The sequence below is a fragment of the Balaenoptera musculus genome, chromosome 3, assembly GCF_009873245.2.
Source record: "Balaenoptera musculus isolate JJ_BM4_2016_0621 chromosome 3, mBalMus1.pri.v3, whole genome shotgun sequence".
Taxonomy (NCBI): domain Eukaryota; kingdom Metazoa; phylum Chordata; class Mammalia; order Artiodactyla; family Balaenopteridae; genus Balaenoptera; species Balaenoptera musculus.
The window spans coordinates 16,230,998-16,244,210 of record NC_045787.1 but is presented as its reverse complement, the minus strand read 5'-3'; the positions used below and the strand labels follow the sequence as shown (position 1 = coordinate 16,244,210).

At 33.7% G+C, this 13,213-nt stretch overlaps 1 protein-coding gene across 4 annotated transcripts in view; it reads left to right on the top strand.

The window, feature by feature from the left end:
- CDH18 (cadherin 18) overlaps positions 1-13,213 on the top strand; it is a 588,690-nt gene that overhangs the window by 505,801 nt on the left and 69,676 nt on the right. For all 4 annotated transcript variants that reach the window (XM_036849393.1, XM_036849392.1, XM_036849395.1 and 1 more), the window contains exon 8: positions 9,614-9,750. In XM_036849393.1, the coding sequence (XP_036705288.1) occupies positions 9,614-9,750 (137 nt within the window). The remainder of the gene's footprint in view (positions 1-9,613; positions 9,751-13,213) is intronic.

Below are 13,213 nucleotides of genomic sequence, written 5' to 3'. Positions count from 1 at the left end.
TATATTCATATTAAACTGAATTTTTATTCTATAGACCAAATAGACTTATAAAAGTTTAGCTTAGTGAAAGTCAAAATATCTTAACTGGACCTTTAATAGAAAGCCTTAATATACCCTCATCAAAACTGTCATAGTCTTCTGATACAAAGGAGATAACTCATTAAGGATACTTCATGCAAACTGAGTTCAGATAGAAAGCAGGCTTCCATTTAAAACCGTAAGTCTGTCTTTGACTTGTGTTTTGTCATTTATCACATTGCAGATAACAAAGTTAGCACATTTAGATTGACCAATACTTTACTGTGAAACGTCATGTGACTATGGCATTTGAGAATGTGAAGGGACCTAAAGATGACCAAGACAATCCCGTTCTTACAGAGATGAAGATATCATAGACTGAGATGCCTGAGTGACTGTCTCCCAATCACACAGCTAACTAACCATAGCGATTGGATAGAATGTGGTCACTTTTACCATGCTTCAATAAAGATACAGAAGACCCCTGAACATTTCTCCATTTGGGGCTCAAATTTACCTAACAGCCTAGAATGTGACGGTAACCACCCCAAGTCAGAGTCCTGACACCAGAAGGAGAACCTATTTTCCGGGTGGGCATGTGTAACTCATTTAGCCCTGGAATGAATGCCTAAATCCAGGCTTAGTGACGTCTGTTAGTCTACTGACTGGAGACTAAAACATCCAAATAGCTTTCATGTAAATTTTTCAAAGAAATTTTAAAAAATGCTTAAAATGGTTCCATACCATTTCCAGAACTCAAGATTACTGGAATTTTAAAAATCTTAATTACTTAGAGGCATAAATAACAGGCAGAACCATATCTTCCTGTGTAGAGATTTTACTTCTTTAGGTGCTTTTGTTTCTTTGGATCGAGGCTTTGGTTCAGGAAGTTAAAAAGCTTTCCAAAATATCTTGGTGCTATGTGTGCTGCCCAGTTTATTAAACACAATACACTACCAAGTGACAAATGATCCCTATGTTCTATTTTTTTTTAGAAAGATTATTTTCTGGATGCATGACTTGTGGAATAAATTGCATCCCCAAAGTGAGCTAAGGGAATCTTAAATTTTTTTAATGAATAAAAAAATTACTCATTTTTTCAGTATAGCTATACCGCAGGTATACTGCAGGTGTGTGACTTTTTGTTAAATTAAAGATAAGGCCAAGCTGCTATAATATCCCAAAGGGTGTATATTGATTAAACTTTATCCCATCTATTGATCATAGTCAGTAAAACTTACAAAAACAGCTGTTTGGGAGGCAAAATCTCAAATATATTTGCTTAACCACTCACATTCTGTATGTACAAGTATCAAAAGTGTGACAACTGAAAGACATCTTCTACACTTTTAGCCAACAGATGTTTCTCAAAGTAAATCACTGTAAAAATAGATTTCCATTACATAAGTTTTAAATTAATTTTTATGGTGATATGGACAGACTATAATGAAAATAATAAGTGCCTCTGAGGACTGAAATTTTGTTATCGAAGTGAAAAATAACTTTTCTAATGTACTTTAACATGACTAATAATTATCTTGAATCTATGCCTATATAATCAAAGGGAAATTGACTGTCAAATGATGAACTGGCTAATTTGTTTAAAGTAGCTTCTGTTGAAGAAAATACTTGAATAGAGGTAATCATTATTGAGATTGACTGCTTCCTGCGATCATAACTTGTCTGCCTATTTGTTTGCCCACAAATTCTAATTTTAACAATAAATTTTCATTTTATTTCAATGTAATGCATTTTCTTTTCACTTTGCCCATTGCACTAAAACGTATTTACTAGAAATATGAAATGGTGCATATATTGAATGACAGAACAGAGAGTAGTTGTAGGAAAAAAAATTGTAACCCAGGTTTATAAACTATAGTGGCAACTTTGCAAGATCTCCTGTGTTAAAAGGACCCATTTCTCTGCCAGCGTGAAATTAGTCAGGGTTTGAATATGGACTTGTCAAATTAGAGGGCTCTAAAGGACTAGTGGACAAATCTGAGCTGGCACAAGCTTAATTGCACTTCCTCTGGTCTATAGCCAGGAGATTATCAATCCCCCATAGGTAACATCTTATTGATCATTGATCATACAATTTCCTAGGTAGCATTTAGTATATTGGGTTGGCCAAAAAGTTCGTTCAGGTTTTTCCCTTCAGAAAAACCCAAGCGAACTTTTTGGCCAACCCAGTAGATATTATCTTGACACCTACTTCATGGAGGATGCGGTGAGCTTATAGTGGTGGTTGGGTTATAATGTGCTGTAATCATCATATTAGAGTAGCCCTTGAATCTGCCTCAATATTTCCACTCTCATACTAACCCTTTTGGTCACATATGCTGTAGATTCATCTAAAGCATCAGCTAGATGTACTATGGAGTGGCTTTTTTTCTTAGATTCAACATGAGGTCTAAAAAAATGGGCGTTAAAAATGATAATTGTATTACAACTTAAAATTAGTTTGAGAACTATAAGTTAAATGAAATACTGTAAAAAGTGTACATTTATTTGTCCTTCTTGCAATGTTTAGATATCTCTCAATGAAAGGAAAACACAAACTAAGTACACACTGTAAAAAAAAAGTTTATTTCCTGAGTTATTATAACAAATTTCAAACACAATATTAAGAATATGTATAAAGGATAACGTTAGGAATCTATAAAATCGTAATCTCTATATGAAAACATACTGCTCTTGATAAGTAAAGCATAATGATTTACTGGCCCAATTATTTCCACCAAAATATTTACAAAAGAAGTAAAGGCTACAATGAAATGCCTTACTTAATTTTACATTAGGTATTAACAGGTTCTTCTTTATATTTGTTGAATGCCTGGTTAGATTATTCATTCGCTTATGAGGCAAAGTCATACACCTATGCTATTCAGGTGGATGAAAAAGAGCTTTATTCTCATAAACTTTCCAAATTAAAGTTGACTCATGTGCATGGAGAAGGAAATTAAAAATAATTTAGTTTTCTGACAGATTTCTTTTTGTTAGAAATGGACAGCAGTTCATGCTATTTGTATGGAGACTCTTGTTCATTCAATAGTAACCCTTATTCAGATCCCACTGTGTTCACATACTTTGCCAGAAGAAAAAGACAAACAAACAAAGAAATGAAAAACAAAAAAAGCATTTACTATTTTTGAAGTGTCTCAACAAAATAGACCCAAGTTTTCCAAGAAAGGAAAAAAAGAGAAAACCATCCTAAGAGACATTAAGACAAGTAACAGTTATCTACTGAGGCATATCACTTGATACTCAAGCATAAAATATTTTCATATATTACCTCACTTTACTGTCAAAATAAAATTATGATGTAGGTGGTATCTCCATTATGCTAACAAAGAAAGCTCAGAGAGGTGATACATTCCTTAAGGTCATAGGACTAATAAGTGGTTTTATCTGTGATGAACATCACGTTTACTTGGTTTCCAAGCCTGTGTTTATTCTCTTACTATTGATCCATGCCATTTTCACAGTATGATGGATCTATTTTAGAAACAAATTTCCATAGAATTCATCTTTACATAGTGAATGAATGAAGGCCAGGATCTACAGTTTATTATACACTGAGGAAAATAATGTAGGAGATGTTTTTCAGTGGCCTGAAGAGGTTATTACCTCTATGATATCTGAAAATTGGGAAATTTGTTTTGGGTAAACCCTCCTTGGCATTCTTTTTGTCTATTAATCTTCGAAAACCAACCTATGCAGAAGTGCACTGTGGGTTGAATTTTTCCCCACCAACCACCTCTAATCTCTCTCTCAAGCATTCTCTCATTGGTTTAGTTGATGATATGATTGAATCAATATTCATTCCATATCAAAGAATATTTTATTTTAAAGTAAGTTCTTCTACTCTAGTGTAACACTGTGTAGGGGTAGTAATGTTGACTGGGGCATTAATGTGGGAGTGAACTTCTGTCTGTATCCTACCTACAATCTCAACATGAAGCCTCTCTCTTTCTTCTTCTCTTACTAGTCTAATACCGAAATAATAGTGGTCTGAAAAATGCCACCACAGTTCACAAACCAGAGCTAAGATATCTCTGTCTCTCTCTCATCTGAAATTACTAAATTTTATACTTTCTAGATAATCTCTAATGCACATCTCTCCTGTTACTTATCCTTCAAGACTGACCACACCCATGTTTTCCCTGAAGACTTGAATTGCTTAGAATTTTACTCTGACCTCTGATTTTAAACTCTCTGAACATCAATCAGTATTACCTTGCAAACACTTCCTTTTTCTTTTTTGCCTACTTGTTTCCCTAACTAAATCCTGTCTAAATAATTCTCAGGTCTTGCTATTTCCTCTCTTTTAAATATTTCTTGTTCCTTTCTTGTACTCCTTCAAATAAATATCTGTTGAATGAATGGGTAAAGCTTCAAATATTGTCTACTTTAAAAAAAGGTCTTATAAATATTTCTTAATTTTTTAAACTTGTTTTAGGGACAAGTGTTTTTTTTGTTTTGTTTTGTTTTGTTTTTTAATGTGTTTGCATTTATATATTTATTTATTTATTTATTTATGGCCATGCCCCGCAGCATGTGGGATCTTAGTTCCCTGACCAGGGATCAAACCTGCACCCCCTGCAGTGGAAGCGTGGTATCCTAACCACCGGACCACCAGGGAATTCCCAATATTACTTAATTGACTGTATTGATTTTTAATCTCTTGCACTAACTAGCTCTTTGATGTTGAATAAAATTCTCCATCACCCTGTGCATCGATTTTCTCCTCTATAAAAAAGTGTCTATTAATAGTACCTATCTCATCCAGTTGTTCTGGGTATGTAATAAACTAATGTTTAGAACACACTTAAAGCACAATATAGTACACTGTAAGGGGTCCATAAATGTTAGCCTTTATTATCTCATATCAGTTTGCTTTTGTAAAGAACTTATAAATGTGTATAAGTGTTTCCTCCCATTCTCAAATATCATCTCTATATAGTCTTATGTTAAGGGGGAAAGTAGAATTTGAAGAATATCTTTAAACATCTTATCCAGTTATATACACTATAGCCTCAATTTACGTTGGTTCATTTTTGATAGCTATGAACTAAGATATTAAAAAAAAATTCTCAAAACTCTAATTCCTTAGGCTTCATAATCAATCCTGATTTAGAACCTATATCACCTAGACAAATGGTTACTTTATTTTATACTTGCTGGATATATCTAAAAATGTCAAATTAATATTAACATTTGCAAAAAACCTTAATATATATATATAAGTTCATGAAGTATTAAGATGTTGTGTTTACTTTTTGAAGGTTTGTGAAGGAAATAAATGTATTTTATTACAAAAATATTTTGAAAAGTTACCTACTGAGAATATTTTATCTATTTTTTTTTTTTTGATAAACAGTTTTATGGACCCATGTAACTCCTTAATTTTAAATAATTAGCATTGGATCATTGTACATATAACCCCCCCCACCCAAATAGTTTTGAATAGTTTCTTTTACATTTCTGTTTTCCCTTTTTCTGTGTTTTTATTACTATGGCTAGGCAGAAATCCAAGGGTACTTAAGCAGAACTATTTAGTTCTCCTTGAGTCGAAATTCAATTGCAATTCCATGAATAAGACTTTTTGGCTCAAAGCATTGCCCTAATATCTAGCCCTTATGTTGCAGATTTCCCAAGAGAGTTAGGTCATATAGAAAACTAAGAAGTAAATAACTTGAGTCTGAGGACACGTGCCTCACATTATACCTACCATTTAAACATAGGTTATATGTTTTTCAAATTCAAATAAAAAATATATGTATTCTAAAAGTATTTAACCACAAGTACTAGCACTTAATGTTAGAAAGCTCTGTGTGAAGTGCCTAAGGGAGAGGGGATTGTTCTGATAAAGAGGCTGTACATTTTCAAAGTCTTAATTTAGCTTATAGACAGAAGAAAACCCATTTTCTTCCAGACTGACAGCTGTGAAGTGATCAGATTTCTAAAATGGGGCATGTTCTTCTATATTACACAGGGTTGCATTGATAACAATGTAATCTGAGCTTTGCTGATAGTTGCTGCAGGAAACATTGAAGTTGAATAATATTTTTCAATTTTAGGTCCAACTTTAGAATTCAGGAACCATTATTCTTAAACTACCCAAAAATGGAAAGTGTCTTGAAGACAGGTTTCTTTAGATGATATAATAACCAGATTGCCAACTGATTACATTTTAAAGGATGTTATTCTTTTCGTGTGACAAGATTTCTCACATCTCCTTAGCAATTCAGGCTTCATCGGCGTCAGGACCCTGGGGGAGGATATTATGAGAAGGTTTTTTTGTGATATAAGCTCAAGTCAAAGAAAGTGAATGAGTTTCAGTGCACCATGGCCTAGTGCTTTGGGAAAGCCCGATGGCATGCCTCTTTACCACTATTCTGTGGTGTCTGGATCGCGTGTCTCTTTGAATCAGATTTGCTTTGTACTCCTATCTTTTCTCATTTAAATTGATTTTGCATGTTGAATTTTCTTTAATTAACCTCTATTTATTATTAGAACAACCGGTACACAAAATAGCCAATTCCTTGTTTTGATCACACAGTTTCAAGTGATGTATTCTGTTTTTGTCAGGTGTTATTTTCATTAAATGAGCTCCTAGATTTCTTGGGACGCTCTATAACTTGGATCTCTGTGGTGCTATTAATATCTTCTGCTATGTTTGCGCATGTGTGTCCACAGGTTGTTATGAGGTTTATACCTGAGCAATATGTTCTAGGTGCCCTGTTAACACCGTATGCCGATGCAAGGCACAGGTTGCATTTCAGTTATGCTTATACTCTGTTCTAGAAAGTATGATGAAGTTTGTAATATTTCCATCACCACAATCACCTATCTTCTGAGATTTTCCTCATGTTAAAATGGAAGAAGTGTCTCTGTTACTTTCAGTGGAAATCCTTATATTTGTGCTCTGGAACCCAGTCTGTTCACCTTCTCATGAATTTTCTTTTTTTAGATATTCCCCCCCCCTTTTTTTTTTTTTTTTTGGCTGCACCACATGGCATGTGGGATCTCAGTTCCCTGACCAGGGATCGAACCCCCACCCCCGCGTTGGAAGTGTGGAATCTTAACCACTGGATTGCCAGGGAAGTCCCCTTTTTTTCCTCCCTCTTTCAAAATTATTATTTTCTTCAGCAAAGACAGTGACTAATATTTCCCATATCAGAAAAACATTAATTTGTTGAACCCACTTCTCTGATGACATAAGCCACCATTTTTCTCATCTTTCCTTCAGGTACTGTTATCCGATAAAGTCTCAGGACTCATGGGGCTTCCTATATTCACATTCAATATACTTTTGAATCCACTACAGTAAAACTTCCATCCTTTCATATTTTATTGCAACTATTCTTTTCAAATTAACCAATGGTGTCCATCCTGTCAAATCCAATTCAGCCTTTACTAACCTCACTCAACTTAATAAAATTTACCTCAGCTGTCCACTTAGAACACTCCTTTCTTGACTTCTATGCCTCCTCTCCCTCCCAGTTTTCCTTCTCCCCTGGGCTGTTCCTCTCCTTTTGCTGGTACCTTCTCCTATTCAGATGATGGACTGCTTTAGACTCAAAAGATTGGGTGCTGTACTGCTCAATCTTTCCCTTCCTTTTCTCTTACAATTCTCTCCCAGATGAGATTGTTCCCATTACTTTACATTTAGGCTGATCTATCTCAAATTTATATTTCCTGTTCATTCAGAAAGTACACTTGAACTCCACACCCATTTCTAATTTTCTTCTTTTTATTCCATATGTTTATTTAATTGACATCTAAGATATAACATGTCAAAATCATTGACTTCTCCCAAACTCTTTTTCTCCCAAAGGGAATCTTTCCCCTAACTTTTTATCCAGCTCCATGAATGGGCTTATTAATTACGTGCTAGATCAAATATACAGATACAACACAAAAATTGAGTCATTTGTAATTTCTTCTTTTTACCAATGCCACTACAACCAAAAGCTTTATAGCTTGTAGTCAATATATAGCACTATTTTATACACTTCATTTTCTTCTAATTTTTCCATTTTTTTCCATGATGACATCATTTCTTTTCTGAATTGTTTTTAACATTCTACAATCCAAGATTCAAAGCAGCCACTGTCATTTTTCCAGAATGTAAATAGATCCATTATTTCCTTTGTTAAAAATGTTTTCCCATTGATTTTGTAAAAAATTTAAAACTCTTAACCATGTGCTATAGGACTTGCTCGTCCTATGCCCTAGCCCTCCACTTCATTCATTCTGCCAGCTACATTGAAACACCTATCTGTTTTTAAACCAAGTCAAGCTCTTTCTTTAATTTGGATCTTTGCACTTTAGTTCCCTATATTCAAGTATTCTGCCCCTTGCACTTTTCACATAATAGTTCATCTCTTTTTCTTCAGGTGTAGATGAAATGTCACTTAAGCTAAGATTAATGATGAGGGAAGAAGTATTAGAGGTTTGAGGAGAAAAAAAAAACTCATTAAATTGTTTTAGGAATAGTTTGGAACATTTCTAGAACATATGATGATTGTTGACTGTATTATTTATTCACATTTATGTTAATTAACCATTGCTGAATAATGTAAAACCCCAAAACTCAGGGTATAGAAAAAAGTCATGTATAACCATGGTATATGTGTCTGTGAGTTAGCTGAGGATCAACTGAACTAGGCTGGCTTCTCTTTGCCAAGTCTGCTCATCTCCAGGGCATTCATTCCTACATTTGCTCATTTACTAGGTAGCTCTACTCTAGGATGGGAAGCTGACAATTCTGCCCTTGGGGCTCATCTTTCTTCTGGGAACCAGTGGACTAGCCCTGGAATGTGCTTCTTATGGTAGTGGCAGAGCATAAGAGGAAACATTTAAAGTCTCATGAAATCTAGACCCAAATGTGGAACAGAACACCATCACTTTCAACTCATTCTATTGTCAAAGTAAGCTGGAGGCCAAACCTAATAGAAGAGAGCCCTACAAAATTACATGAACTAGTGAGGGAAGAAGATTTGTGGCTAAGGATGCAAACTACTTCCTGTTTATTTTCTCATTCTTTGACTAAACAAGGTGCTAGGTGATGGAGACACAACGGTCATTAATTAAAATGTTTTGTTTTTCATTTTGTATTTATCTTCAAACCTCAGCCATGATGAAATTCCAAGATAAATTAATCTTTGACATCTGTTATCCTAAAAACATTGTATATATAGCAATGAGAAGTTTCATTAAAGGTTTAATTTTTTTCCCAATGTACTCTGGTCTTCACAGAGGCAGTTTTCTTAATCCTTCCCTTATTAATTACTGTGTTTTTGCTATCTACTACCTACTATTCTATTCATGGAGTTTAGTGTTTTGTTTTTTAACTTTTTGAATTAGTAATTGAATTAAACCTTAATTAAAGACTGACAGAAAAATAATTGATATCATTTCTATGCAAATATAAAACAGGTGGGCAAATCTTAAGGGCCAAATATGGGAAGTAAAAATACACATTTCAATATTTGAGTATATTAGATTTAATACCTCCCTTGGTTCAGTTTTCTTTTCTTCATTATAGCATCAAGTAAAAGAGTAACCAATTTTTTTTTTTTTTCTCTAGATACTTTATCGACTACAATGCTGAAGATGACAGGTTTTTCAACATTGATGCCAACACTGGAACCATTAAGACTACCAAGGTTCTTGATAGAGAAGAAACTCCATGGTACAACATCACAGTTGCTGCTTCAGAAAATGGTAAATTTCTTTACATTATGTACCATAGGAAAGATGTCACTTATACATGAAGATTTATGCTGAGACTTTCTCTGGAGCAGGGCTTTCATGATTTCTATTTTTTATGCCATGATCTAGCAGAGTACATAGCATGAAGTAGATACAATTACTCATTGTCAGATGCAGTGAATAAAGCTTATACCTTTTTCTTTACTTTAATCCCCACATAGTGGTGGAAAATTGGCATCACAGAACACTTAGTCTGCATCATTGAGTCAAAATATTTGGTTATCTTAATTGTGAGACTTGCTTTGTCATGTGCTTATGCCTTACTTAAGTAGAAGAAGAATACTTCATATACAGTGGAGCAGTTTAGGAAAATAAAGAGAAGAAATGAAAATCTAACATTTTGCTTGAATAATTTTATCAATATAACAACCTTCCTCAAGCTTCAATTAACACTTAGAAATTTTATAGCAAAAGAATAGCTCTTGGAATTTCAACAAGCAGGTCTAAGTTCTTTTCAAGAGACATACATGATATACAACTGAGGAAGGCCATTGTTCCATCCTCATCCAGAACATTGCATTGTGCTAAACACCTAAGTTTTTTTAAAAAAGCATAAATATCAACAATTATCTCTGAGTTCAAAAAGATGTACATAACTGTCTTCAAATGAAATTAGAATAAAGCTTTAGGAAAATGGACTACTGTCAAGAAAATGAAGTCTTTCTTTAAATGTTGAGAAATAAATGAAAGGTACAAATTGCCCCACGTTTAGTATTATATATACTATACTAAAATTTAGTATAGTATACCCAGCTTACATATACATTTTAAAAGATTCCAACATGCTCATGAGTGAACTATAAATATTAAAATTTAGGAATACTTCATGTTAGAAAATAAAGCTATGTAAAATGAAATTATGCTCTCTCTTTCTTTTGCCCTCAGAAAGTATAAGAAATTTTTAAAATATTAAAACTTCATTTAGAAATAATTTACATACCATACCATTCACCTTTCTAAGGTGTATAGTTTAATGAGTTTTAGTAAATTCAGAGCTGTGCATCAATCACCACAATCAATTTTAGAATATGTTCATTACTTCAAAAAGAAATCCTGTCCCCCTTAGTCATCACCCTCTACCCCCCCTTCCCCATGCCTCAACCCAAGAAGCGACTAATCTAGTTTTTGTTTCTGTAGATGTCTTAGTCTGTTTAGGCTGCTGTAACAAAATATCATAAACTGAGTGCTTTAAACAGCAAACATTTTTTTCTCACAGTTCTGGAGGCTGGAAATCCGAGATCAAGGGGCCAACAGATTTGGTGTCTGGTGAGAACCCACTTCCTGGTTCATAGATGGCTGTCTCCTAGTGGTGTACTCACATGGTAGCAAGGGCAAGGAATCTCTCCGGAGTCTCTTTTATAAGGGTGCTAATCTCACTCATGAGTGGTCCACTCTGAATTTTGGGGAGACATAAACATTCAGTCTATAACAATAGATTTGCCTTTTATTGGTATTTCATATAAAATAATCAATAACACATGGTCCTTTGTGACTGGCTTATTTCACTTAGCGTGATATTTTCAAAGTTCATTTACATTGTAGCATGTATTAGTATTTCCTTCTTTCTTATTGCTAAAAAAGATTCCATTATATGGATATACTACATTTTATTTATCCATTCATCACTTGATAGATGTTTGGGTTGCTTCCACTTTTTGCCTCATTTGAAGAATGCTGTTAAGAGCATTAATATGAATGTTTCTGTGTGGATGAGTTTTCATTTCTTTGGGGTATATACCTAGGAGTGGGATTGCGGAGTCATAAAGAAACTATATTTAAAATTTTGATGAACGGCCAGACTGTTTTCCAAAGTGGCTAAATTTACATTCACAACAACTCGATATGGGGGTTCCGATTACTCTATATTATTACCAGTATTTATTATTACATACTGACTATAACCATTCTAGTGGATGTGGGCTGATAGCTCATTGTGGTTTATGCTCTTTTATAATGTCCTTTATCACAAATCAGTAATTAAACTACTCCAGTCTTTTCTATTCCACCTGAATTTTTCATGTTTTGCATCTGAAAAATCAACTCAAGTGGTTTCCATTTAGATATTTTTTCAGCACAGTATTTCCCTTTGAAAATAAGCATTTTCAAAGGGAAATACTGTGCTGAAAAATTACTTTTAAATGAGTGTTATAAAGAATACATGAGTGGGTTCATTTGTTATCATCCTGGTTAATTTTCATTTTCAAAATAACCAGACTAGGTCTAGATTTGCATGGTCTTAGTCACCCAAGGACAATAAAATAACTGTCAAATGATAAAGGCTCGTTTAAAATTAGTTTTACAATAAAAGAATAAATGGATTGATATACTGAAGTAGATGTGATGGAGACATTGAAAAGTTTCCAAAAATATTGTGTAGTTCTTCTTGAGAACAGGTTCCATGTACAGAAGAAGGAAGGGAAGAATCCCTGGAGAGAATGATATTTGCTTGTCAGGAACAATAGGGACTTATTTTAAAATAACATCAAGTTCAACTCCAGAGGTATTTTGATCGGAAGCCATACTTTAGATCGCTTCTAAATCTCACCTCAGCCCAAATAATATTTGTATCAAGTAGAAGCTCATTTATAAATATACATGAGTTCAAGTATATCATGAAAATTGTATTATTTGTAATCATTATTAAAGGAAACGTTCATTTTTACTAAAGTAACATCTTAAATATGTACTTACTACGTTCTTTATCTTTTCTTTCCTTTTTTTTTTTTTTTTACTATCTGCTAGTATTTCATATGGGAAATGAGTTAATACACATCTACTAAGTAAAACAGTACAGTAAAGAATAACATCCTGAATTTTATAGATGGTAATAAAGAAGCCTTAGAGACTCCTCAATGAGCACTTCTAAAATATAATTTAATCCTAATCATAAACAGGTATGTAGAAAGAATGAGCACTAGTTAAGATTTTATAGCCATATTGGGAGACTGTGTCTGGAAAAGCTCACATTCACTTACTGATTGCTTGGCCTAAGTGCCTATTAAATAGAGTTGGGAGCCCTTCCGCGTACAATTGTTTGTAAGCATTTACTTTAACATGCGCCATGTCATCAAAGTATTTTCTATTTTGGATACTTTTTCAACAGGATCTTTTTAAAGGCTTTATTTTTTTTAGTGCAGTTTTAGGTTCATAGCAAAATTGAGAGGAATGGACAGAGACATCCCATATATTCTCTGCACCTGCACATGCTTAGCTTTCTCTGCTATCAACATTCCCCCACCAGAGTGATACATTTGTTACAATTGATGAACCTACATTGACACATCATAATCAACCAGAGTATATAGTTTAATTTGGGGTTAACTCCTTATTCTATGGCTTTGGATAAATGTATAATGGCATAAACCCATCAATATAATATCATACAGAGTAATTTGAATGCACTAAAATATCTTCT